This window comes from Copadichromis virginalis, linkage group LG3 (genome assembly GCF_057382275.1).
Source record: "Copadichromis virginalis isolate Kocher_CV1m ecotype Utaka linkage group LG3, C_Virginalis_male_GT1.1, whole genome shotgun sequence".
In the NCBI taxonomy this organism is placed as follows: Eukaryota; Metazoa; Chordata; class Actinopteri; order Cichliformes; family Cichlidae; genus Copadichromis; species Copadichromis virginalis.
In genome coordinates this window covers 41,482,918-41,510,913 of record NC_140620.1, presented here as the reverse complement: position 1 = coordinate 41,510,913, position 27,996 = coordinate 41,482,918, and the positions used below count along the sequence as shown (strand labels likewise).

General features: G+C 41.5%; 1 protein-coding gene across 2 annotated transcripts; it reads right to left on the bottom strand.

Annotated features, from left to right (window-relative positions):
- Positions 1–27,977, bottom strand: tbc1d19 (TBC1 domain family, member 19). Of its 2 annotated transcripts, XM_085451169.1 has the most exons (21): positions 27,765–27,977; positions 27,557–27,629; positions 27,398–27,443; positions 22,703–22,778; positions 22,508–22,582; positions 22,085–22,148; positions 21,287–21,333; positions 21,094–21,204; positions 20,442–20,514; positions 19,758–19,796; positions 16,334–16,446; positions 11,188–11,262; positions 11,036–11,098; positions 8,395–8,479; positions 7,934–7,978; positions 6,202–6,234; positions 5,987–6,096; positions 5,800–5,891; positions 2,058–2,173; positions 1,874–1,944; positions 1–975 (listed from the first exon to the last, which is right to left on the bottom strand). In XM_085451169.1, exons 1-21 carry the CDS (start codon positions 27,858–27,860, stop codon positions 901–903), a joined length of 1,578 nt encoding a protein of 525 aa, XP_085307295.1. In that variant the 5' UTR covers positions 27,861–27,977; the 3' UTR covers positions 1–900. The 2 variants fall into 2 exon arrangements, with proteins under 2 accessions (XP_085307295.1, XP_085307296.1); XM_085451170.1 differs by lacking the exon at positions 19,758–19,796.
- Positions 27,978–27,996: the final 19 nt, after the last annotated feature.

The window sequence follows — 27,996 nt, the reverse complement described above, 5'->3', positions numbered from 1 at the left end:
TCACCAAAATTAGATTTTATTTGAAAACTGGTGCAGAAAAACCACCAAAAACACGATCTTGACACTGACTGGCAGAGAATACTTTGACCCAAGTACAGACAAAAATGGATTTGACTGAATTAAAAAAAAAACTGCATAAATAATTGAATACATTCAGGAATTAAATACATTATTTAAAATTTAAATACAATAATAAAGCACAGACAATGGTGTAAATTAAATACTGGCACTGAAGGCGCTAAACGTCTCTTAAGGGTGCAGTGATTTGCATTTCCTTCCTTATACAATAAACCATGTACGTACGCAGCAGCTTCTAATTACTGTATATATGAGCAACAGCGTAATTCAGTTTGTGGCTTTCTTTCAACATGCTGGTGCAGACTGGGGGCGTCCCGGTCTCCTCGTTCATCTGTATCGGCATTATTTAATAGCGTCGTAACAAGCAGGAGCCACAGAGCGGAATAAATTGCATGCGCTAATTAACGTTTCATTAGCCAAGCTTGGAGACGTTACTGTTATTCTCTCTCGCAATACAATCGCTGCTTCGTGCAACACGTCTACTAATGAGCTGATCCAACCGCTGCTGCCTGCGAGTGTGTGCGTGTCTTCTTCCCTGCAGAGCATATGGCTTAAGGAGGCCAGCTTAGCCTTTTACTAGTTTGTAGTCTATGCTTATATACTGTACAGCATCTCATAACACGATATTTACAGTTTATGTGCTAAAGGTGGCTTCGACTTTCTCCTTGGGATGCGGTGCGAGATGCGGTGTGGAATTGAACCGTCTGTTTATCGGACCGTTAATCATGTCGGTGCGGGTGTGGCGTAGTAGCTAAGTGGCACTTTATCCCTCCCGGCGATGGTATGCGCGTAACACGGCCCGTGCTGCCGTGTCAGCGTTCCTCACATGGCCGTGGCAAACAGAAAGACCTGGATGAGCGGCATGACCTTCAGAGTTGAAAGGTCAGCGAGGACAGCCTGCAGTGAGTTTGTCAAAGAAAACACAAATAAGAATTCTGACCTCATTCCCCATCTCACCTGTGTGAAGCACACCCTCTCCCCCGCCCCACTTCTCAACAGACAAAAAAATGCAACCATACAGGTCCGACACGCATAATAATGATGACGCAGGATCCTTGGGAACCGACAATCCTTGCTTAAGAGTACACCGTTCCCCACCCTGTCCTTTTGAGAGTCAGTGAGAGATTAAATTTAGGGAGCATATCATGTTTAGAGAGAAGGTTTACCATTTCAATGCAGGCCCCAAGGTTCTAAATATATAATATAAGGAGCAGTGTGTTATGATATCTTGTCTCTACTGGGGCAGGTGGTAAATGAGCAAGCAAATAGTGCCGGTCTCATGCATCATATTATAGTTTAACCCCAGCCTCACCCCTTGGAGGGAGGGTGGATGGAGGGAGGGGAGTCACTGTATGGTCTGCTCCTGGTTTCGGGAGCGGACGGAGCGTACAGTACAAACATGCTAAAGACCTGCATTTAGTGTAACACGAGCGACAGTGCAGGAGTCACCGCAGGCTGCACTAATTCAAAGCTGTGATGATGATTCTGCAGCTGATCTTTTGTTACAAGACCTCCAGCAATAATTGAAATTAATGACAAAATCTCCTTTTAAGTGCTGCTGGGATTTGGATGAAGAAGTTGGTGTGCTGTGCACAGGGCGGGGTAAGAGGGTTCTTAAGTGTCGGGGTTTTTACAGACATCTGCATTCAGATGACTGGGTTACTGGTACTGAATGATCATCAGAGGCTATTTACAGCCTTCCAGGAGTATGTGAGGAGGACAGGGAGAGGGACTGAAGTCAAAAGTTTCAAATGCACACACACAAGTACAAGTCAAATATAACAGACACATGTACCTCGGCTGAAGCCAGCGACGTCACTTCCATCAGGTTCTCGGCTCGGAAGGCAAACACAGCAGCTGCTAGAACTGGAATAGAAGGATGGGAGTTGGATAGGAAGAGCTAATCAGACTCAAGCATGGAGGGCATTACAATTAAAAAAAAAAAAAAAAGACGAGACAAGCATGTTACTGTTGTTTACCTGCAACTACCTCCAGTGAATCATATCCAAGGATTCGATCCCAAAGAAGAAGCAGCTGATCGGTGGAAAGGTAGCCAGAAAAGGCCCGTACCATCCACTTAAAGGCTAGACGCAACCTAGAGACAAAAACATCTGTTTGTAAACTGATTTTATGGCTACAGTTGTGCAAATGTGTCATATTAGCAAGCAACTCGGGGTAAAATACCAGCATCTTGTACTATACTAATCGTAAGTGATTTTTAAAGGATCCCTGAATCAGTACTAAGACTGTAGTTCCAGTAATTCAACACTAGATGGGAGCAGCTGATAACTATAAGTCTTTATACCATACGAATAGGCAAACATCGAATGTTGATGGCCTAAACAGGAACAGACAAGAATACTAGACCAAAAAAAAACAACAACCAAAAAACCGGTGGCCGCCAGAGCTACCACTCAGCCTCCTGGCAGTACAATCTGTAAATGGCACAAATCTCATGGAAGTACAAGCTCTAGAAGACAATTACCAGGTCTCTGTAGAGGTTAATGAGGTGCATATGAGCCTTAGTGACTTTATTTACTATATCAATTCAAAGGAAAATGTCTACGTAAGAACCAGGAATAATAAATACTAAAATCATAATAAATAAAAACCACTAAAAACACTGTCACTTTTTGTAATGGTAAGAATTATAGGTTTTTTTGTTATATTGCCATGGAAATAACACTGAAACCCAAGTGCCTGGAGTGACTAATCAGAATAGTTATTACATATACTGTTAAAACCCCTTTCCAACTTCCCCACACCAGTATACATCATATCCTGTCAATCTGTTGGAAATACCCAGGAGTCTTTATGACTCCACCCCTTTGGCCTAGTAGGCTTTTACCTCCTCACCACCAGGCTGAGAACAAAGACTCTTTACATTAAGAAGACTGTTTAACCTTATATGTAATTACCATGAGGTCTAAATAGATATTTCATCACTCACATATATGGTTGTGTTACACCAGAGCCATGTGTTAACGTTTCAGTAGCACTGTGATTTGGTTTCGTCCTTAATTGCAACTGTTTGTCCTTATCTGAATGTATAGAGAAAATCATCCATCCACCCATTCACCCTCCATTTGTTAAATCTACTAAACCAACATTGTCATAATAAACCTTAAAAAGCTTTTTAGATCCTGTGTTTAAATTTGCACGGATTAGATATTCTGTGGGCCAGCACAGCCAAATCTCAGACTCCTTTTTTCCATCCTAAAGTGCTGGGTTGTTTGTAAATGAAACCCTTTTTTGAAGCCATTTTTGCTGGGTGGTCATAAAATGAAAAGACGCATTACTAGTATTTTAGCTGCATACCTTAACCAATGCAAGATTTTCATTCAACTTGACCTCTGACCTTGATCTCAAGATCAATGTCATAGACATTTGAACTTACCTGAGATTTTTAGTAGATCCACTTCATTTGAAAATCCTATGTTGTTTCAGTCTTATGCTATCATGTTCACATCGCCCAGTGCCGACCCAACCAGCCGGCATGGTGACAACAATACCTCGAGCTTTTCAGGCTAAGTGGGGAAAATTAAATGTGATGCTCCATCTTTTAATGCCAGTTGTCATACTTCATAAAGCAACTATGACTGAATGCATGAAGTTTAAATACAATGATTGTGAGCGTGAATGTCATGTTAATTTGGGGATTTTAAGGATTTCTTTGCATTTATCCTTTTCCAAGGTGATTGTACAGTATATATCTTTAACGACTTAAAAAAACAAGAACTGGATGCACTCCAATTCTCACAGGGTCAATAGTACAGATATTGGCTTAAATATATACTTCATACACTCACTTAACTTTTCATAAGTGGTGCTTAAGGTTCAAGAGTATCTTAACTTGACAAGGTCTGTTAACTTCTCATGAGTAATCTTGACTGACTACAACTGGTAGTTTCTCTTTGCAATATCAAAAGGATTTATTGGACAGCACTCATTGGATTGACCAATACTCAGAACATTGGGTAAGTGCAATAACTCTATGGAGATCCAAGAAAGACAATGGTAGATTTACACAATTTGCGAAAGTCTGTTGGATTTCTAAACAACTGCGGATTCCAAGATCATCAGTTCAAACAGGTTTTTCTGAGTTCAAGTACAAGTTTTTCTGATGTGGGTCTGGAAGAAGACCAAAAGTGTAATCCTCAGATGAAGAAATTGGTGAGGATGTTCAGGAACAACCCAGGAACCACCAAAGGTCAAGCCTGCCATGAACTGGAAAATGCTGGCACACCAGCATTCCTGTCCACAGTGTGACCAGTTTTATCTCCTCGAGGACTCAGAGGGTACCCACCAAAAAAGTATGGCAAATACTGCAAATATGTGATGTCTTGTTAAACGAGCAGATATTTGAAGTTTACACAGCACCATTCTCGCATGAAAATATCTTTAAAGTTTATTTTGTGACCCAGAGTAATATTTAAAACTCTGCCACTCTGTGTTCCTCCGCCACTGCCTCGTTTGAGTTTTTTTGGACGAAATGCATTCTGGGATATTGCATTTTGTAATTTCGAGCTGATTGGAGACCAAAACAGGCAATCGGATTTTTTTGCATCCAAGTCTGTGATTGGCTGGTTTTGTGGCACAAATATAACGGTGTACAGAAAGAGTTGAACGCACACGGGCAGAAATGCTGAAAGTGCGAGCAACACATTGCGAGCAAGCGCAAATGCAAAAACTGAGCGAGAGGCGCTGCTGTTGTGTGTGTGTGTGTGTGTGTGTGTGTGTGTGTGTGTGTGTGTGTGTGTGTGTGTGTGTGTGTGTGTGTGTGTGTGTGTGTGTGTGTGTGTGTGTGTGTGGATAATAGCAAACACTGAAATACATTTTTTGCAAGCAGCAATGAATTTTGTTCACTCAAATGTAGCTTTTCTTTGCTCAAAATAAATTTCTCCTCAAAATGCAACACTTGCCCCTGCAAATTATGTTTTTACGTGCGCTCAATTGTTTTTTACGTGTGCTCAGAATAGTGGCACAAAAATAACGCCATAAAAAAGAAGCTTCAAACTTGATTGAAATTTGCAGCTGGACAAGTCAGTTGCCTTCTGGAGGAAAATGTTATGCTCAGACAAGACAAAGATTGAGCTATTTAGTAAACGGACTGCTTCTTATATAGCGCTTTTCTACTCTTTCTCAAAGCACTTTAAAAAACTTGCCTTATTCACCCATTCACACAAGCACTTTTTTCAACGCTTTTTCTACATAAGTGCATCTAACATTCACACTCCGATGGATGATTTGTGGATATTGCCCAAGGATATTTGGCATGCAGACACTAGCAGCCAGGGATCAAACCACCGACATTCCAACTAGCAGATGATCTGCTCTACCCCCTGAGCTACACAAACAATTAGCCACAACAAGATGTATGTTTGACAAGAAGTATGTTTGAAAGAGTAAAGGTGAGAAGACTGCAGCAACTGTCAAGCATGGTGGTGGTAACACAATGCTTTGGGGCTGTTCTGCTGCTAGCGGTACTGGTATATTGCAAAAAGTGGATGGCATAATGAAAGAAGAGGACAGGCAACCACTAGATCGTTAAAACTAACCAATGGGACAATGATCCCAAGCACACTTTTAAACTGGTTTTGGACTGGATACAGCGGGGATTGATTGGACAGGAAGTTATTCTAAGCTAATTATTCAATAGCATTGCTAGCCGCATGTTCCTGGTGAGATACACTGGACCACAGTGTGGAGTGTGCTACTCACGGCTGCACCCCAATCTGTCGCAGGTGGTAGAAGAGCTGCGGCAGGTGGGTCTGAAGCAGCCGCTCGAACTGCAGGCACAAAGACAGTATACCCTGCAGGAGCACACGAGAAACCACATCAAGTACACACATGAAGACAGAAGAAGAGAACGTTTGGATGTTGACTTTTAGCAAACACAAAATCTTACCGAGGGGTGGGAGGAAATGGAGTGCAGTCTGAAGAAGTATCGGATGTACATTTCCCTGAATACGTTGTACAGTTTGGAAGGCTCATTGTACAAGAAACACAAAGGCGCAACTGTGGGAGAAATTCAAATACACACTCCCTGTCACATCCTGCTTATACTGTCTCACTTCTGGAAAAAGCAGCAAGAGTGCCGCTCATAATCACAAACATACTCACCATACATTGAAAAGCCATGAAAAGGAATCACACCTGTTCAAAAAAGATATGCAAGTCAGTAAATTTCTTACACATAAACATCAGTTAGGTTTTCAGCGTGACAAGCCATATTGACTTTAGACTCCAGGTAAACTTTTTTTGTCTGAATGTGTGAATAATTGTGTAAATGCTGTGCTTCTGCCCCCATACCGCCTGTGATGATATAAGATTTTCAATCTAATGTGAAGAAAAGCATTCGGTGATGATAATATTAAACTATATAGAGATGGTTTGATAAACAAATGGCGCCAATCGTCTTTATTTTCATGGATTTATAGGTTAGAGATCAGGGCAATGTGAGCCTAGCTGCCATACTAAATAAGAGTACACACCGTTGCCAGAATGTAGAACACTGACAAAGTATATAAGGAAGTTTAAACATCCAAAAGTACTTTGTATTTCACTTCAGTTCCTAATAACACAAACAGTAAAAAAAACACAAAAACTGATGAACACATCACTGGTAAACTCCTAAACACACTACAGTGGTCTCTCTCTATAACGCGGTTCACCATTCGCGGTCTCGCTGTTTCGCAGATTTGTTTTGATGCTTTTTTTTGTAGTACAGCGCATTGTGTTCTGTGTCCTGATTGGCTGTAGACCATTGTGACTCAATCTCATGCTGTGTCTCCTGTCCAGTACAGAATGCGTTCAGCTTGTCAAATTTAAATAAATCTTCGATCTCTAGCAGTGTGACTCTGAAGTGCTGCACTGTATGTTTGTAAGTTTTCTCCCCAACAAACACAACACATGTCGATGAAACATTTTGCACCATCAAAGGCAGCCGCAGGTGTGTTTAGTTTCATTCTTTGTAAGACAGAAGGTTTGAACTTTGAGTGTTTAAACAAGTGAGAAAAGTGTGAACATGTTCATGCCTGTTTGAGGAAAAGTGTATAAAGTGTGTAGTGAGGGGTTTTACAGCCTTAAAACATCTATAATAACTGTAAAAAATAAAGTTGGCTACTTCGCAGATTTCACCTATCGCGGGTTATTTTTGGAACATAACTCCCACGATAAACGAGGGACCACTGTACTCAGTTTGTACAAAATATCATGGAGGAATACGCTGGAAATAGCAGATCCATGTCGCAGTGCTTAACATAATCGGCTTAGGTCTCAATCACAGGGAGGCCAAGAGACCAGTTGGCAACCATGTGGCAACTACTGGACACTAGGGAAAAATGTGTGTATTCAATAGCTATTTGTGAGTGGCTGCTGGCAGTGAAAACAATTTCATTGGCTGAATGCAGGCCTAGAGACCGGTCATGACCCATGACAACCACTGGTTGTTATGTGAAACTGTGTATTCTGCAACCAGTTGCAGAGTGGTAGCTATAGGAAAGTTAATCTCATTAGCGAAGCCATCTTACTTTTCTCTAATTTAACATGTAGATGAGCTGAGTCTGCAGTGAGGTAGTGACTTAAAGGAAGAAGTGTAATAAAATACATTTAGGCAAGGCTGGGTTGTTTAGCATATTATTACATGTACATTTTGTAACATTATATCATATTTTCACTTGTAATTCTTGCTGTTATCTTTACTACAGGTATATGTTGAATTCCCGTCTTCAGTTATTACTTTTTTATTCTTCTAGTTAATCACTCCCTCAATAGATATTTGGCCCATTACATAAAATATTGCTGAACAGAGAAATAACACTACCAGAACATGTGAAATAATATTAAAGCTCACCGTTGGGAGGATAAACAACAGCACACTCCTCATCTCCCACTTTCCCTGTGAGACAGACAAGCAATGACATTAGCTTCTAATCTTTTAGTCATTTTAACCACATGCAAGGCTTATCATGGAAATAAAAAATTGTAGCAGCTACCAAAGAGATTTTGACTTTCTTGAAAATAAAATCACCAGGATTTTAGTGAAAATACATTTAACAGTGTTTTGATTTGTTTTTCCAATAATGGCATTTATTCAAATGACCTGGAAAATACAGACTCCTGACCATACAGACATGCTCACCCCTCTGCATCCCACACTCGTCTTAGGTCAGGTTCAAAGAAATAAACACAGCTAACATGCAAAGTCATCGGTGTATGAGAACCCATGTTATACGTGTGACGGGGCATTCCTCTGGCCTCGTGCCATGAAGAGATGCGTAACTGTGTATATTTGTCCTTAGCTAATAATCTCACCTTGGATGTATGACTTGGGAGGTGTGGCACTGTTGTATTTGAAGTGCTCCAGGACGGCCGTGTCACGGGAGAAACACAACAACACCTGGGAGGACAAACACACGGAGTCAGACACATTTTCATGAACTGATTAAAAATGATGGTATCAGATAGTGGATTTAAGGTTTGCGATGCTTAAATTTCATGAGGGATGTATATAGGATATGTTCCTAATATGTAACAGTATCCCCCGCCTGACAACCGGGGATAAAACAGACAGCAGTTAATACTCTTATCTGCTCTGTGCTGGTGATGGCCTTGAGTGGCCCTGATTCCTCTTGGGTAAGAAATCTATTAAAGCAGAACATCTGGGGTTAGGGTTTCAGGATGTACTGAAGCAGGCAGTTACCGAGCCTTAAGTGGCTGCTTGTTTCACAAAAGGACCGTATGAGTTAGAGATCTTTCCATTACAGTCCAACTTCTGTATATTTCTGCGAACAAATTTCATTTCCTCTAGCCACTTAAGCTGAATTACATCAGCGCGGAAAAATAATCTCTAGAGAAAAGATGAAACCAGAAATTCGTACAGTTAACTTAAGACTGAAGGCGGATGAGGACTGCAGCAAATCGTGAGTTTGCTTGACCTTTGAGATTATTTGATGGGATGTCACTGTGGGACTACTTCTCAGGTCTAATTCAAATGCATTTTAGCCATCTTTAACCCTCTAATGCCAAGTCTATCACATTAGATGATATGAGTTTTGTGAGTTTTTGAGACTTCTATATAATCAACTTTCATACCCTCACCATTTCTACACACAGACAATAAAGCAGTCTTATCAATGCAGTCACATTGTATGACTAGAACAGTGCTGTGGTGGAAAGTCTTTGACTGAAGCATAAAAAAAGATCCAAACTCAAATCAAGACAGTTACATTTTTGTATTAAATGACGATTTAATGACTTTAACAATGTCACGTGAATATATGTTTATCCAAAAGACCTGATCTGGATTTTTCCAGACATATAAAGTTCTGTACAAATGTCTCGAGACAACACTCACTTCTTTATATCTTACAATGGAAAAGGGAAATAGTTGCACTGATTTACTGAACCTCCAAATATATATGGAAATACAGTATATGAAGGAAAAACAGAGTTTGGTATGACTTTATTCTTCAACACAGCCTGAACTCTGAGCTTTCTTGTTGTTTAAGTATGTCAAGTTTCTGGGGCTGTGGACCCAGCGTTTTAAGTTTTAGTTTATTTTGATGTTTATGTTTAAGTTCATTAGGTTAGCTAAGTTCATTTGTTTATTAGATTCCTTGTGTTTTCTACCCCTGTATCTAAGTTTCCCTCACCATTTATGTTTCATGCCATGTGTTGTATGTTACCAAGTTTGTGTTGCAATGTCTGAGTTCCATGCTGTTTCCTGTTTTATTGTGAAGGTCCCTGTCCTATGTGCAGTGCATCTAGTTTTGCTTCCCCTTGTCTCATTAGGTTTGATTTGTCCCATCTGTGTTCCCACCTGTTCCCCATCCCTTTGTTATCTCTCTGTGTACTTAAGTCCTCCTTTGTTTGGGGTCAGGTTGTCTGTTGTTCACGTCATGGTTCCATGTTTCAGGTATTGTTGCATCCAGGCCAAGTTTCATGTTGAGGGTTTTTTCATGCTTATTTTTAGTTCACCAAGTTTAGGTTAATGTTGGTTTTGCTTCAGTTTGCCCTTTGTTTGTACCTTTGTTACCTGCCTCATTAAACGACTGTGACAAAGTAGACTACAGGAATAGTTCTCGAGACATCTTGAAGGACATTCAAAGCTCTTCTTTGGAAGTTTCTGCCTTTCGTTCTGTTCTCTGTCGAGATGATGCCACACTGCTTCAATAATGTTCAGTTCCAGTCTCTGGGCAGACTAATCCAAGACTGACAGTGTTTCAATGTGTGGCTTTTTTATAATATGGCATAACATTTCTGGAAAACTCTAAACTTCTGCTTACGTAGCTGCTCAAGAGCAACAATGCGTGGATTATTTCAGTGCCTAGTGAGTTTAACATTAGTCAACATTGACAGGAATACTGTAGCTTTGTTCATGTACGTATGTGTTCGTCGGTTTAGCATTAGGGAGCATGATGGGCAAACAGTCGCTGAATAAACCGGTTGCCCAGTACATGCAAGTGTTTATCAGCTGAGCACTAAAGGGAAACCGAGCAGTGAGTGCCAGTGAAGCTATTAATACAAGGTCGTATCCGCATCTGGGCTGAACAAGTAAGGCAGATAAAGATGAGCGTTGCTATTAAGTGACAATTAGCTAAAACGAGTTTTAATGTTTGGGGCAATCGGTTTCTGGGTGACGTAGAAGCTCTTATCTCACAGGAATATGGAAGACACAACAGTGACTTTGTTTAATCTGCAACAGTGTAAACAACTGAACTGTACAACAAAATAAGTGTAACAAATTGATAAGGGAGGCCACGGGCAGGTTTCAAGCCTTTAACTCTGTTGATAGAAGTTAGAAACATGTCAACAGATACAAAGTTTTAACTATGCTGAAATGCTAAACAGTAACAAGTTCCAAGCAAGCACTTCATTAATATTTGAGCTCAGGTCACAACATTTTTTGAAACACAACTCCTGGTGTGGTAAGTAAACTGAGAAGAGAGCCTACCTGATAGAGGAAATCTTCAAACACAAAGTAGTAGTCGTCATTACTGGCGGTGAGCTTCACATCCTGTCGGAGAGGACGTTTTGAAATTACAATGATCTCAGAATGACGTAACGTTACAGATTATTGATGAGCACAGTGACAATGTAACTTACCTTATAGATAAGGTTGTCCACCAGCAGGTTATGCTGTATGACTCCTGCCTTTAACTGTTCATAATGCATCACATCCTGAAACAGCAGAGAGCCAACAGGTTTAATGTCAACTTTCAGGCGGTTTCACATCCAGAATCCATAAATCGCATCGCAAACGTAACAGGAATATTCCCCCCCATTTATTATTTAAAATATACCTCACTCTCTTTAACAGATCCCTCTAAGTCAAATTTATGCACCTTCTCTGTCTGTGACTACAGCAGGTTTGAACGAGGCTTCACGCAGAGGTGACGTGTTTCCGACCGCATGGTTAAAATCAAGCGCGCCTCCGGTTTGAGACAGGTTATCATAAATGAACCAAAGAAAGAGCATCTACACGATGATCGGCAGTGAACTGAGAGCAAAAACAGACGTTTCTGTGATTCTGACAGCTGAGCGAGGACACAGAAAGCACTGTGGTAATATGGACAGCGTCAGCAAAAGATAGCTCCGACAACTTCTGCTAAAATACTTCAAGTTTATATCTCCTGCTGGTATGGAGTGGAAACATGGGTCACAGCAGTTCACTTTACAGGTTAGATTCGTGGATAGTGAAATAGATCTGAATTGGACACCACTCTACAAAACTTTAAAAATAAAAGATAAAAAAATAAGAAATATCCCACTGTGTTAAATCAGGTGTAAAATGGCAAACTGTGTGATACAATAGGATCACAAAAAGAGTGCATGTTTATGACCAGCACTCAGGAAGCTGAGGATCCCTATTCAGAAGTAGGGATGCAGCCTGGCTCTTACTACAAAGTCCTGCTGTTTATAGAGTCTGTATTTACGCTGCTGAATCAAAGTGTGTTGTGTATACCGGTTTGTTTTGTTGTAAATAAATAATAAACTTTGATGTTTTATGGTGATGTCAGCCTGCTGTGGCGTCACCTCGTAGAGCGTCATATTGAAAAAATAAGCTCTCTCTGTGCCCCATCATATGATATATTAATCAATAGTGTTGAGTAGTGTTAGCGCTCAAGATCAATTTTGACCTTGGTCAAATGTTTAGCCCACTTAGGTACTCATGTCCGCCAAGGCCCAATATATTGTTGTGAAGATGATCCAAAAAACACTGTGGGTAATACAAAGTTTTTACTCTGACCTTTAGGGTCGAGCTGTTATTGGCATCTACTAGGGATGCACCGATACCGGTATCGGGTATCGGCCTCGATACCACATTTTCTAAAGTACTCGTTAAAAGTCCCCCAATACCAAGGACCGATACCACGGTCTGAGACCTGCCTATGTTTGAGCGGCATGTAAGGGGTTAATCAAAGGCCCCGAGTGCCCGCCCCCAGGCCCCGGCTGCAGCTCAGAGCGGGGAGAAAGCGAGGCGAGACATATCAGGTGTGTGGAACTATTTCAAAGTGAACGAAGACGCGAAAACAAAGGCGGACTGCAAATTGTGCTCAGCGAAATTGTCCAGAGGAGGCTCTAAAGGTAGCGCATTTAACACAAGTAATTTAATCAAGCACCTAAAATCCCAACACAACAACGAGTACAAAGAGTTTACCCACGCTTATTAGCACAGAGGAGCATAGCTGATGCTATAGCAGTGGGACGGAAAATAGTTGGGCATTTTAAACATTCCGCTTTAGCCTACTCCCGCCTCGAGGACATTCAGGGACAGCTCAACCAGCCAATAAAGAGACTGCAGCAGGACGTACAGACGCACTGGAACAGCACGTATTACATGCTCCAGTCCCTCATTGAGCAAAAGCAAGTGCTGGGCGTGTATGTGTCCGAGCACGAACTCCCTGACTATCTCACCGCTCACCAATGGGCTCTTATGGAGACGACTGTTGCCATCCTCGCCCCCTTTGAGGAACTAACTAAAAAAGTGAGCAGCTACGACACACTAGCCTCTGATGTCATCCCAGCTGTGACTGTGCTAGTGAGACTTCTAAACAGAGAAACAGACGAACAAATGTAAAATTAAATTTTGTTTTTTTATAATTACACTCAACAAAAATATAAACGCAACACCTTTGTTACGGCTCCCATTCCCCATGGGATGGACGTAGAGACCTAAAATTCATTCCAGATACACAATATAACCATCCCTCCCAAACAGTGGTCACAAATCAGTCCAAATGTGTGGTAGTGGGCACATCTGCTATATTGAGATAATCCATCCCACCTCACAGGTGTGCCACATCAGGATGCTGATCTGACATCATGAGTAGTGCACAGGTGTACCTCAGACTGCCCACAACAAAAGGCCACCCTGGAATGTGCAGTTTTGTCTCACAGCAAAATGCCACAGATGCCACAAGCAATGAGGGAGCGTGCAACTGGCATGCTGACAGCAGGAATGTCAACCAGATCTGTCGCCCGTGCATTGAATGTTCATTTCTCAACCATAAGCCGTCTCCACAGGCGTTTCCGAGAATATGGCAGCACATCCAACCGGCCTCACAACCGCAGACCTCGTGTAACCACACCAGCCCAGGACCTCCACATCCAGCAGGTTCACCTCCAAGATCGTCTGAGACCAGCCACCCAGACAGCTGCTGGAACAATTGGTTTGCACAACCAAACAATTTCTGCACAAACTGTCAGAAACCGTCTCAGGGACGCTCAACTGCATGCCCGTCGTCCTCATCGGGGTCTTGACTTGACTCCAGCTCGTCGCCGTAACAGACTTGTGTGGGCAAATGCTCACATTCGATGGCGTCTGGCACGTTGGAGAGGTGTGCGCTTCACGGATGAATCATGGTTCACATTGTTCAGGGCAGATGGCAGCTGAGAATGTCCCAGTTCTTGCATGGCCAGCATACTCACCGGACATGTCACCCATTGAGCATGTTCGGGATGTGCTTGACCGGCGTATACGACAGCGTGTACCAGTTCCCACGAATATCCAACAACCTCGCACAGCCATTGAAGTGGAGTGGACCAACATTCCACAGGCCACAATTGACAATCTGATAGACTCCATGCGACGATGTGTTGCACTGCATGAGGCAAATGCCAATAGCGCAAAAAACTGCACATTCCAGGGTGGCCTTTTGTTGTGGGCAGTCTGAGGTACACCTGTGCACTACTCATGATGTCAGATCAGCATCCTGATGTGGCACACCTGTGAGGTGGGATGGATTATCTCAATATAGCAGATGTGCCCACTACCACACATTTGGACTGATTTGTGACCACTGTTTGGGAGGGATGGTTATATTGTGTATCTGGAATGAATTTTAGGTCTCTACGTCCATCCCATGGGGAATGGGAGCAAAAACAAAGGTGTTGCGTTTATATTTTTGTTCAGTGTATTTATTCTGTAATATGTTGCATACAACATGCTTTTCATTTTAAATAAATGTTCTTAATTCCACACTAGTCCCTTGTTTGTTTGTTTTTTGTTAAATTGTAGGACTAAAGCTGTTACCTGCAAATTTAAATCATGTTTTTATTAAGTACTCGGTATCGGTATCGACGAGTACTGAAATGCAAGTACTCGTACTCGTTTCCAAAAAAGTAGTATCGGTGCATCCCTAGCATCTACCCTCACACAAAATTTGAAAATTATACCTTGAAAACTTTGAACGTTAGACTGCTAACAAACAGACAAAACAAACAAACTGATTGCACACTTCCTCCCTTCAGGGAAAGAACAAGGTGCTGGAAACATTGCCCAGAGATTTAAGTCCAAAGTAACATGACAGCACCACGCAGCTCACCAGCACATCCCAAAGGTGCTCTATTAAACTGAGATCTGGTGACTGTAGAGTTGCTTTTGTCTTCCTGTCAGCTCAAAGCAGTCTGTCCATTCTCCGCTGACATCCAAAGGCAGAGAACTGCCACTCACTTGATATTTTCTCTTTTTCAGACAAATTCTTCCACATCCTAGCGATGATTGTGTGGGGAAACTCCTAGAAAATCATCAGTTTCTGAAATAATCAGACCAGCTCATCATCAGGCACCAACAACCATGCAACATTTAAAATGACAGCCTTCTCCCTCATTCTGAGCCTTGGTCTGACATCAGTTCATCTCGACCACATCTGCTGCCTAAATGCATTGAGCTGTTGCCGTGTGATTGGCAGAAATGAAAGAGATTCGAGATTTACACAAGTTGAACAGGTGTGCCTATTAAAATGGCCTGTAAATGTCTATATTTCAGCATCAATGACACCTCCACAGTCGTGCATGTGTGCCATTTGCGCTAAATGCGCCGCCACACCATCGCAGATCTTGTTAACAACTGTTTACAATGCCAATGTGTACTCTTCTTCAGTTACATATAAGATTTAAATGATTTGCACTTTGCATTATTTAGTTTAATTACACCGCGTCCCAAACTTGTTTTCGAAATTAGATTGAGACTATTTAACATTTATCAAAGCAACACCCAAGTCATTTGACTGAAGAGATTACAGTCTTCATATTAGATCTACTGAAAGATAATTCTAATTCATAATATACACAATGCAGACAATTTTGCACCAGCCACATTTATCCTGTCTGTAACTAACCAACTGTGACTGTTTAATGTGTTTGCCCTTGTGGTATCCAAAGCCGTGCTAACGCTCTCCAGACCTCAGCCGGTTTGCCCACATAGCTCTCTCTAACGAATCAATCTCTTAATCACAAGCATTGTTTTTGCAACTTGCCACCAACATGAGACTCTGGATTGCAGCGTTTACACAGACCTCTGCCACACACACAGGGAGCCACACTGTTTGTGCTAACTGTGCTACACCCCCCAGCATCTGATTATGTTAACGTTTCTACAAACAGTCGCAGCGAGCCGATAAGCAGCACACCAGCGAATGCACGGATTGTCTAGTGTAGAAATTGCAGTTCAGTTGGTGTTATACATCATGTGTTGGTTTTTAGTGCACGGTATAAATGCAAGGATGCAAAGTGTTTAATCCTGGTGCCGTTCTCCAGGGAAACGAATACACCTGAGGTCCAATGGCCCCTCAGCTCCAAACCGTTAAGCGTGAATATGGATGCAGCTGAAAATTTCCCCTTGTAGTAAACATGCCCTCTGGGAATCACTGCAGCTGTGTGTGCACGGCTGCTCTACAGCAAACACAGCCAGCTGACGGTGGCCACCAGAGTGCAACTCGGCCATGTGTGTGTGCACAGTGTACTATACCTGTGGCTGGTTCGTGGCGTTAAGGATGAGGGCCCACAGGTCTGCCCGGAGCCCGGTGGGGCAGCCCTGCCTGCTGTACTGCTGTGCTGCTGCGCTATCCTCCTCCATAACCACTACACAAGAGACATGAAGACAAAACAGAGAATGGGTGCATAGCACAGCTGTTATTCACCTTAGGACCAGGCTTCCTTCACCTGGCAATTCCCCACATAACATTCAGAAAGAGGGTTTAAAAAAAAGTTCCCAAAATGTTAAACTTCTCTCAGTAATTCATGAAGTGAAAAAAAAATATCACAAAAATCTGCTTCTGAACCCTGATGATAAAACATTTGATTATTAAGAAGTCAGTGTTTTTGTCTGGTTAACTGTGACAAATTTCTGACATTTGACAGACTAAATGACAGATGAATTCAAGAAATAATAATGGATTACATAAAAAAATTAGTCATATTCCAGAAGCGAGAATTTCAAATGATGTATTCTTCTTCTACACAGGAGTTGGATTTGTGTCGGTATTTGTAATTGCTGTAAGAGTACGTCTTAACGTTCAATGTAAATACACGAATGTTATTTGTGGCCAAGCCCAAACCATCACAACTCCACCATCGTGCTGACAGATGTTATGAGGCGTTTGTGCCGATATGCTGTCTAAATATCTGCAAGTTGGTCTCGTCTGTCCAAAGCACATTGTTCCATAAGTTTGTTTAGATGCACCTTTACAAACCTAAGCCGTGCTGATATGTTCTTTTTATAGAGAAGAGGATTTCTCCAGTTATTTGCAGCCTTGGGGCGTCCACTCCTGGGAAGCTCTCCTGCTGTCACGAATGTTTTCCACTTGTGAATAATCTTTCTCACTGCTGAATGATGGACTTCAGATTGTTTGGAAATGACTTAGTTACTGTTAAATAATGACACAGTGTAATATGTGCTGTTGTGCTGTATTTAAATTCATTCAAGTCCTCCTAAGGACCAGAAGATACGTTCTAGTCCTCATACCTAAAACCTTAGAATTAAAAGAGGGTCTACTTTCTTTTTCAATTGGCTATATAAAGGTAAAACAGTAGACTGGAGGAAGAACACATGTATGTATATGAACAACTGGAGGAGAAAAGAGTGGCGGGCCTAAAAAAACAAAACAACTAAAGCAGATGAAAAGTATCTGAAAGTCATGTCCTTAAAGAGCTTGAAGAAATCTTGAATAAAGCAAAGACCTGACATAGGACGTTCCTATTGTCCTAGCAAAAACAAATAAATGAAGGGTGGCTCACGACTGTATACAAGATATTCAAAATATTCAACATTTATTGAGAATTCTGCAAGAATCCTCGACAAGTAGCACAAAAATGAAAAGACTGAGTGTGGAGGATGTTTTTCTCCACAAAAAAATGTATAAACATCAAAAATATTAACAAAGACATTCCCATAAATTCTGCGTAGCTTTCCAAGAAATCACTCAGGCGCATGCTGGAAACAAACTCTTGAACTTCCCCATTCTGCCCTAAATCTCTGTTGTGACAGGAGCCAAAAACACACAGCTCTTGACTTAAGGTGCTGGTCAGTCATAACATAAACGAACACGCTCCTCGTTTCCTACATTTCGTATTCGAGTGCACTTACTGCTTCGTCTGGACCACGAGGCGCAGCTTAGGCACAGAGGCGAACGGTAGATCGAGGGTCGTGGTTGTGTAAATAAACTACTGCCTGTGTTTGTAAGACTCTTGTTGGCTGATATCTGATTTGGCCGTCATACAGGTGGCGTTGTTACAGAGCAACGAGCTAACAGTTAAAGTGTTACCAATCTGAATGCTCGTGCTTCCACTCAGAGGCGGCAGTCATTCACTGACTCACACAAATACTTCCCGTTAGAGGTGGGCGCATCGATCCAATTATCGATATTGTTGATGCAACGCTGGCATTGGTACTGGATCAGTACTACTGAGATAGGATGGATACATGGTTTCCTTTAGAGACAGACGCAGGTTGTAGGCTAAAAGTATCAATATTAGTAGTGGCAGTACTAGCCCTGTATTTTCTCTTGGTATTGGATCAGTACCAAAACATACAATATCTCACAGCACTACTTCTCAGTACTCTTTCTGCATCACACTTTCTGCTTGTAACACTTGTGCCTATTTTGGGGCTTCCATAAATGGGTCACAGTTGATATAATTAGATTAATTTTGAAAAGATCTCCATAAAAAGGCTCTTAAATACAAAAATTAGAAACAAGACTGTCTGCTCATCAAGTTTCTGTCTTATTTGGAGTTATCCTTTAGAAGTCTTAAAAAATGACGAGGTAATGACATTCCTGGTTGCCTCTGTTAGGACACTTAAGCTGCTACATATTTGTACTTAGCATAGAGGAATGTATGGGCAAAAATGGCATTCAAAGCAAATATCCTTGTTTTTTGTTGTTTTCTTAAGAGAAATTTCATGTTATATTCATTGAAAGGACATGTATTTCCTTCCTTGCCTTCCCAAAAGACAAACAAACTGGTACATTCTTGACCAATAGGATGTGGATTTACACTACATTGCCAAAAGTATTCGCTTGTCTGCCTTCACGCGCATAAATGAACTTTGAGGGTCATCCCATTCTTAGTCGATGTGGTTTAATATGATGCCGGTCCACCCATTGCAGCTTCAACTCTTCTGGGAAAACCCTTCGAAGGTTTAGGAGTGTTTATGGAAATTTTTCACCATTCTTCCAGAAGCACATTTGGAGGTCAGACACGCCTTCACTCTAATTCATCCAAAAAGGTGTTCTATTGGGTTGAGGTCAGGACTTTGTGCAGGCCGGTCAAGTTGTTCCACACCAAACTCACTTATCCATGTCTTTATGGACCTTGCTTTGTGCACTGGTGTGCAGTCATGTTGGAACAGGAAGGGACCATCCCCGACTGTTCACACAAAGTTGGGAGCGTGAACTTGTCTAAAATGACCCCTCCACCAATCGTCCATCCGATTGCCAGACAAATAAGGTTCAGTCACACCACATTGACGTTACACCACTTCATCTGACTCTTTGCATTGCACTTAGTGACGTCAGGCTTGGATGCAGCTGCTGAGCCATAGAAACCCATTCCACGAAGCTCTCTACGCACAGTTCTTGACCTAATCAAAGGCCGCGTGAAGTTTGTTGGTCCGTCACTATTGATTCTGCAAAAGTGGGCGACCTCAGCGCACTATACACCTCAACCTAGGTGAGGTGTATAGTGCGCCTAGGTGCTTGATTTTATACACATGTGGTCATGGAAGTGTTCATTAGAACACCTGAATGCAGTCATTTTGGATGGGTGAGTAAATACTTTTGGTAATTTAGTGTACAATGAACAAAATCTCATGAAGAAAATAGAGCTCAACAAAGCATTTCCACAAAAAAAAAAAAAAAAAAAAGGAATAAAAACAAGAACCAAACACTGACCTTTTTTTCCGATTTGCACATACTCGTTTTCAAACAAGTCTGTACAGGAACGAGAAAGAAAGCACAGATCCATCAGTGGTGCTATCTGCTCGATTTACAAACAGACATGCTGGATTCTATTTCAAGCCTGAACACCAAAGTGTAACAATGTCGATATGTGGCCTTCACCGAGATGTTGTTTGAGAAATCCCAGACGGCCCTTGTGGCACAAGAAAGGAACAAGGACTGATATGAAGTCCCTGTGGTATATACACCATTAAAGCCCTCTGTTCATTAGGTAAACACATTTATTCTAGAGTATTCTTTCTTAATCACAACCAGAAATGTGTTTAGGTCTGGTATTAAAATGCTGCTGAGTGATAATTAAAATTGTTATGATCTAAGCTTGCCTACAAATTATGTATTTTATAGGACAAAAAGTCCTCTGAAAGTTTTTAAAACTAATGAGCCTCTGATTCTGCCAAATGGCTGACACAGCGCTGTAACAGGGAGCTTCTTTTCTTGATGGTTAGATGAAAACAATGATGGCACTCTCACATATGTATGCCATAAACTTACAAAACTCTACAACCACCAGCATGTTATCGTTACAGTTTGAACATGTCTTTTAGGGCATGATAACTACCAAGCTAAGTATCTGCTATCAGCCTTCTCATCCTTCTCCTTCCAAGAAAGGAGTAATACCTGGATGGATGAGTGCGTGGTCATCAATCCCCATCTGTCCACTGGTCAGGTTCAGCTCTGAGTAGGCCTCTCTCTGAGAGTTTAACACAACAGACACAAAACGCATGAATAAATGTACAATCTATTCTTCTTTCAGTTCAAAGAATACACTTCTACCTCAACACAATGCAAGACGTTTTTATTAATAAACACAAAACGTTAAAGAAAAAGAAATATATTAAGAGACATTATTAAGACACCCATGACTTCTTCATATTTTGCTTATAAGGCATGAGTGACGAGTTATGAAAATAAGTGATAAACAACACAGCTATTAGTCAGGATTTAATAGCTTGAACAGCAGCCAGGGAGTTTCACTGCTGCATAATGACAAAAAGCTATTTCCCCTTGTTCAGAGTTTGCTCTGGGCACCACTACCACTGAGCTACGAGGCCTCTCTGGGCGATACTGCTGTAGAATATCAGGGATATTCAGGTTGAGAAACAGCTAATAAGCCTTTAAACTGGCAGCCAGAGACTTAGGAATTGGAGTGATGTTAGCTATCCTTTGAATAAGCTGCTGGTGTCTGATCCCACTCACAAGGACAAGTTTTTCCAAATCCCTATGACCCACAAACATGTGAAGTGAAGTGGGGAGGAACACAGATCCCTACCAGGTGTGGGATGTCCCTGACATTGAGAGGAACCTGGATGAGTCCCCAGTGACTCCTGACGCTGATGTCCTCGCTGCTATCGTGGTTGGGGTTCCGCAAACCGATTAGGACCTGTTTAGACAGCATTTATGTAACATAATGGAGTTCAATCCTGATAATAGCAGTAAAAAAACAAGGCGAGGAATGTGCTTACTTCCAGAAAGTCTTTCGGAGCATAGACAGGCCTGAAGCGACTCAAATCTGCAGCGATATAAACACGTAAACAATCTTTACAATGTGTTATGTAACAGCAGTCAAAAAAGCCATTTCTTTGCGAACTTAATTTATCAACTTCAACTTAAACACACATCTATGCAAATTAAAGGCCAGCTCTAAGTGGAACTTCTGTCCACCGTCTTCATAGCACGGCAGTAAGTTCCAGTCCCGTGTCATCCTCAGAACAAGGCCACATTAAGGCTTTCGACGAGAGGAAGGGGTGCTGCTGGTTATCTCCCTACCAGGAGTCTGGACAGCTTCTAGATTCACGATCCAAAATGTTTACAGCCGAAGGACGGCACATCCTAAATGTTATTATACACCACTGAGCACTGATAGCACTGTTAGGACACGAGATTAGGGTGTTCTTTGTAAACGCGGTGGCCTGAAGTCAAAGTGGTACGTATCTTCTGACAACAATAAAAACTCTTTTTAAACAACAAAAATGAATTCATAGCACAGGCTCAGTCATCTATGGGGAGGCTTGGCAGCACAATTCCAGCGTGTGCTCTGCAAAAAGCTACATTGTGCGCTATGCAGATGTTACAGAGCCCGAGTGCCTTAGAAAGCCTTGGCTGCATTAGCGCGGCTTAGGAAGCAAACACGGAAGTAGCAGATCTGGTTTTGAGATGTGCTAAGCTGGCGATAAATACAGCAGCGCCTGAACGCATCAACACTAATCTATCATAAAAGGCAGATTGCTCGAGGCCAAATCTCCTGGGTAGTGTCTTGAGACCTGGTTCATCTGTGCCCATCTCGTTCCATTTGTTGGTGAGCTCCTTCTGCTCCGCCGCGGGCCTCTGTGGAGCAGGCGGAAAGACAAGATTTCAACAAACAAATGCCGCACATCCCGTCTTAAAAATGTCACGTCAGTATTGCGTTCGAAATAATAAGTCATAAATACAATCGTGCCTGTGCAGAAGCAAGCAGTAAAACTGATAAACAGACTCCAAACAACACAGTCTGGATATCGTCAGTTAAAAAAGCTGCTCGGGTTTAGCCGCAGCTCATAGCTCAGTTGGCTCAGGGTTAAAATGATGCAGGGTTTTTAATTTGTTCTATTTGCAACATCTCTAGAGAAGATGTTGCAAAATAAAAACAAAAAACCCTACAAACTAAAATCTATAAACTTGGCTGTGATTGTCAATGTTTTAGTTACCATGTGAGCCAGAGGCACTCCAAGCTCTGTGCTCATGCTGTTCAGGCTTTTGAGGACACGCTTCTCCCAGCTGGCCTGTGTAAGAGACACACACATGCGCACACCTTAGTGATTTAAAAGTGAATTTGGCAGACAAAAATGATAGGAGTCAGGGAGAAGCAGAGAAAGTGAGGAAATAAAAGCAGACGGGCCGACCTGTGCCTTGCGCATGTAGACCAGCGGCTCTTTGAGATGCTCCGGGGGAGCCGGGGGATGCCTCGGGGGCAGCTGGCTGGAATGAGCAAATGCAAGTAAGACAACGTTGCCGACTGACACACAAATAACACCACTGTGTTTTTTCACAAAACACTTACAGCTTTGGGGAAAATGAAGCCGGTCGTGGCACAAAGAGCATCTTATTTTGAAAAGAAACACAGCTGAAAGGAGGAAACTGTCAAACAAAAGGGAAATCTTACTTTTTTTCCCCTTTACAAAAAGCAGGCAGTCAGTCTCCATTAGAGCCCACAAATGGACACCAGATGAGTCAGAAGACATCTCCAAATGCACAAACCCCCCCCCAGCTAAGCCTGCTTAGGGCATGCCGAATGATTCAAGGTCTCAGAGCGTTAAACAACGTTCACCCCAATCTAAACACCTATAAGAGCACATAGCGCCAGAAGAAGGAGCCATTAGTCACTGTTATATGTCACCCTCTCAAAGCAACGTATTAAGTCCTTGTTTCAGACTGAGCCTAAGGAGAGACAGTCCGGTGCTCTTCGAGATAAGTGAGTGCAGCACACGTTTCCGAGCTTTTTACGGAAGAGACAAAAAGGCCTCCAGCCAAACGGAGATTTCAGATAAAAAGAGTGCATAAATGTGGATAACAGTGGAGGGATTGTTAGTCTTTAACGTTCAGGGAACAATGGCTTTTTAGCTACAATTTCAGTGTTTAAAACCAAACATTTTTTTAAAGGTAAACCAATAACACTAAGAGGGAAAGGCAGAGGAGCCAAACTTGTGCAGGAGAGAGCAACATTTCTACCAAATTTTAAAAAAAACCCTGCATTAATCACCTTTAAATAGATAGTAGTGTACCAGCTTTTATATATTGTGTTATTATATTGTGCGTGTTGGATTTATGTGTAAACAAGGTGTAGAATGAGATGAATCTATAACATTAACGCAGTCTGATGTTGGGTTACGTAACCAGTCTCTTCCATGAAGCCGTGCCCGTGTTGTTGTGCACGCTCTGAGTCACTGCACGCTCCTGACCCCGTTCTCCCTCTGCTTCTGCAAGTAAACCTGGCTCCACTCACTCACACGTCTTCATTATTTCCAACTTATTTGGAAACTTTCTTTAAAAAAAGAAAAGAAAAAAGCAGCGACTTTCTGCACAAACCTTTGTCATGGTGCTGGACTTTATTGAGTTTCCTACTTGTTTCGATTTTGATCATTTCCCCACTGTCTCTTGGATTCTCTTTTTTCTTCACGACTTCTCTCATCTTTCGTGTAACTGCTTCCTGTTGTGTTTTGGTAATTGTTTGTCCTTGTGCGTCTTTCTCTGCCTTGACTTCTTGAGTTTGTCTTCCCTCTGACTCCCCGATGGTGTTTTGTCTTCATCTGCCTGACATCCTTCCTTTGTGACTGTCAGCCTCACCTTAATTTGATCCAACCTTGTCTCCTTCTATAATCAGCTCTCTGTTTACATTAAGTCTTATATAGATCATCTCTATCCCCCTAATGTGTTTCAAAGACTTCAAAGACTTTACCCGACTATTCTCGAAAACATTTGCTACTCTTCACAAAAGAAGGTTGCCATCAATTTGCACCTTGACCAGATGCGTTTTGTAGTCATCAACAAGCTTCAGGTATAATTCTGGCGGATATTTGATCGCTCTTCTTGGCACAACTGGTAGATTTCCTTTAAATTTCTTGGTTTCTTGGCTTTTAAGCGTAGTCCACAGATTTTCAGCAGTGTTGAGGTCAGATTTTTGGGAAGGCCATTCCAGCTATTTAACATTAGCTTGCTTTGTCCGCTCCAAAACCATGTGTTCTTAGGATCTTGCCCTGTTGGAAGACCCAGTTGTGTCCAGGTTTCAACCACGTTGTTGATTTCAGGTGAAGTTGGAGAATTTGGAGGTAGTCCTACTTTCTCATTATTCCATCCACTCTGTGATGGCAAAAACTTTTCCCCAGAAAGTATGTGGCCTGTCCACGCATGTAGCTGCTAATTTCAGTTGAACTTGAAGGTGAGCTCTAAGAGACTTTCCCAGCTTGTCTAAATCTACAATTCTCCTCCTCAAATCTTCACTGAGTTCCTTGGACTTTCCCAGTGTTCTGCGTATTGTTCAATCCATCGAATGGTGTCAAATAAATCCTTTTTGTGCTAGAAAGAGAAGTGACCGGTTGTAGTCGATCACAATCACTGGTTGACTACAATGATCAACCAGTGATCATTCGTTAATAGGCCTTGGGTTTGTCAAGTTAAAAGACACTGTAGAACCTTTAAGAGCACTTTTTAAAAGATTAAGTGAGTGTATGTATATATTTGTATATATTTGAGCCTGCAGGTATACTTTGACCCTGTGTGGATTTATGGAAGCCCGTTTCCACCAGTAAAAAAAACAAAAAAAATATTCATAACTCGAAATTTTGACATATTAACTCGAAATTGCGATTTATTAACTCAAAATCTGGAGTTAGCGCTGCCAATCAGTAATCTACATCATTTTCTTGTTACCTGGAAGGATCTAGCGTAGAGGAATGCGCACTCAAAACCAGATCGAACATATTGGCACTTTCAAGAGTACGTTTGCTGATAGTAACGCCATGTGATGTAGTTAATAACACAAGGATTTCATCATTTGTGAAGCCACGCTGAAAAAAAACAGCAATTTGTGCATACATGACTGGCTGTAATACTGGTGACTTAGCTGCAGCATTTGTAGCTGAGGGCTTCAGCTTCCGGGTAACAAAGAAATTACGTTATTCACGTAGATTACTGATTGGCAGCGCAAACTCGAAATTTTGACTTATTAACTCAAAATTTTGAGAAAATTAAGTCAAAATTTTGATAAAGATAACTCGAAATTTTGAGTTATGGATACTTTTTTGTGCCAGAAACGGGCTTCCATAGTAGATTAGATCAAATTAAAAATTAATTCAAACTTGTACACCCACTTTTTGTTTTAAAGTGTTCTAAGATGTATGCTGTACAATCATACCAACCTGGAAAAGAACAGTTCAAAGAACAGTCATTGAAACCCAAAATTTCCATGAGATTAATTCCCATGATTAGTGGATGTTAACTTCTAACCACCACTGTACTTTCCATTAGAAGTTAGCAACACCTTTACAAGATATTGGGATATTCGGTGTACTACATTTTTAAACAGGGAGATCGTTTTTGGCGCCATCAAGCCAAAAGATACAAAGACAGGATTTCTGGTCTAGGTTGCCCAGCTCTTCTGAAGCAGTTTCCCAATGCTAGCATCTCCTTCACTGGAGGTACACGTAATCAATCATATAATCAAGAATAAAGAAACATGCCCTACTGCATTGTGGGGTGTTTGTCAAGCAGCCATATACACAGATATCACAAGAAATTTTACCCAAAGATGCCAATAAATCAAATTTAGCAATCATGATGAATAAAATGATTTGTATTTGATGGCTTTTCACTCTGTAGATATACAGAGTGATTGTGTCCTGACTCCTGAATACATTCATGTGTCTTTACAGCATCCTCTGTGTGCCTGATAATGATGATGATGAAGACAGACTTTCATATGTCGCATATTTGCTGTCATATGCAGATACCAAAGTTTAACTATAGAATCTGGGGAAACTTTATTTTTGTTTGTTCCTACTTTTCTGTCAAGGAAAATGAATCTTCCATAGAAAAAGCAATAACCCCTTTGAAGTCTACCAGCAACCATCAGTAGGCTGATATTAGCCAGCAATACACAGCAGTGACTCAGCAGATCGAGCTGTGCATCTTTAGTTTGCTAGGAGACAAAACAAATTAAAATTTCCACTATATCTAATAAGCTAATCATGAGCAGAGGTTTACAAATTTTCCATCCCTAATGTGTAAGCATTCAGTTTCCATCTAAACTGAAATGCACAGAGATCCTCACAGAGGCTATTAGTACATGTAAATGTTTATTTTGACAGCCTAACATTATTTAATTTATGAATGCAGAGATTTTTCCTGGCTCACAACGAGCCTTTGACAGGTGACTACACACATAAGCATGACTGGCCCGCATGGAGGACGCTCTATCTGATATTTACACTTACACATCTGCTCTTTTCTGGAGGCATTTTGTTTGTTTGTTTGTTTGAAATCCCCAATTTAGAAAAAAACCCGATAAAATAGTTCTGGTTTTTTTTTATTATATACAAGAAAAAACTGTTTACTTTAATGCATTTTTCTCTGTTTTGCCTATTTGATTTTTTTTTAACAGTTTTATGCTCGAGCAAATTAAACACATTTCAAAATATCTATTTTAAAATGTATTATGGGCATCAGTTTAGCTCACTGGTTGAGTAGGTGACCATTTTACTATCATCCTGGGAAAATTCATCTCGGGAAAAAGCTCAAATTTGATACAAAAAAATTTCGAAATAAATGCGAATGTTAGACATGGATGAATGCTTGAAGCCATGATGAGTTTTTATAGAGTGATACCAAACGCAAGCATGGCACAAAACTAGCTTTGAATCATTTTGAGGCTGAGAAACCCCAAACACAATGACTGTCATGCTTGAGTAAATTCAACCCCACTGTGTGTGTGTGTGTGTGTGTGTGTGTGTGTGTGTGTGTGTGTGTGTGTGTGTGTGTGTGTGTGTGTGTGTGTGTGCAGTGCTTCGTCATGCATGGACAGCTTTACACCAAATGTCACTTACATGTGCAGCTCTCTGTACACTGCATTCTGCAGCTTTCTTTCCCAGCCTGGAAAACATTGGAATTTGTTATTATATGTTATAATATTATTATCACTAAACAGACAAGAGACAACAGCTTAATTATGACTTTGTGAGAAGAGATTTCTTGCAGCTTGCTACCTGATGTTTTGAGAAAACTGCGGACGTCCTCTTTTAGAGACTCCAGTTTTACGTCAGGCTGGTGTAAACACTCCTGAAAACAATGGGGACATGGGGAAATCAATGCTTCACATTCTTAGACATGATGTGGCCTGGATGCTGTGGTTTTAGCTAAAGGTGAGCTAGAAGCAGAAGCACCGTGTCGTTAGCCACATGCTAGCTCACTCACTTTGGCTTGCCTCTCTATCTGAGAGTGTAAATGGCTTCCTCTGAGCCGCTGGATGATCTGAGCGATGGTCAGAGACAGCTCGATGCCCTCGTCCATCCTCCTTCTGGTCAAAGCCCGTTCAGTTATGCGTCTGAAGCCGAGCGGCTCGCTTCACTGCGGCTAAACTGTCAGCATCCAGCAGCCGCCCCCTGCAGAGGTTACTTAGCAACTGAGGACGGGCTGCGTGTCCGCA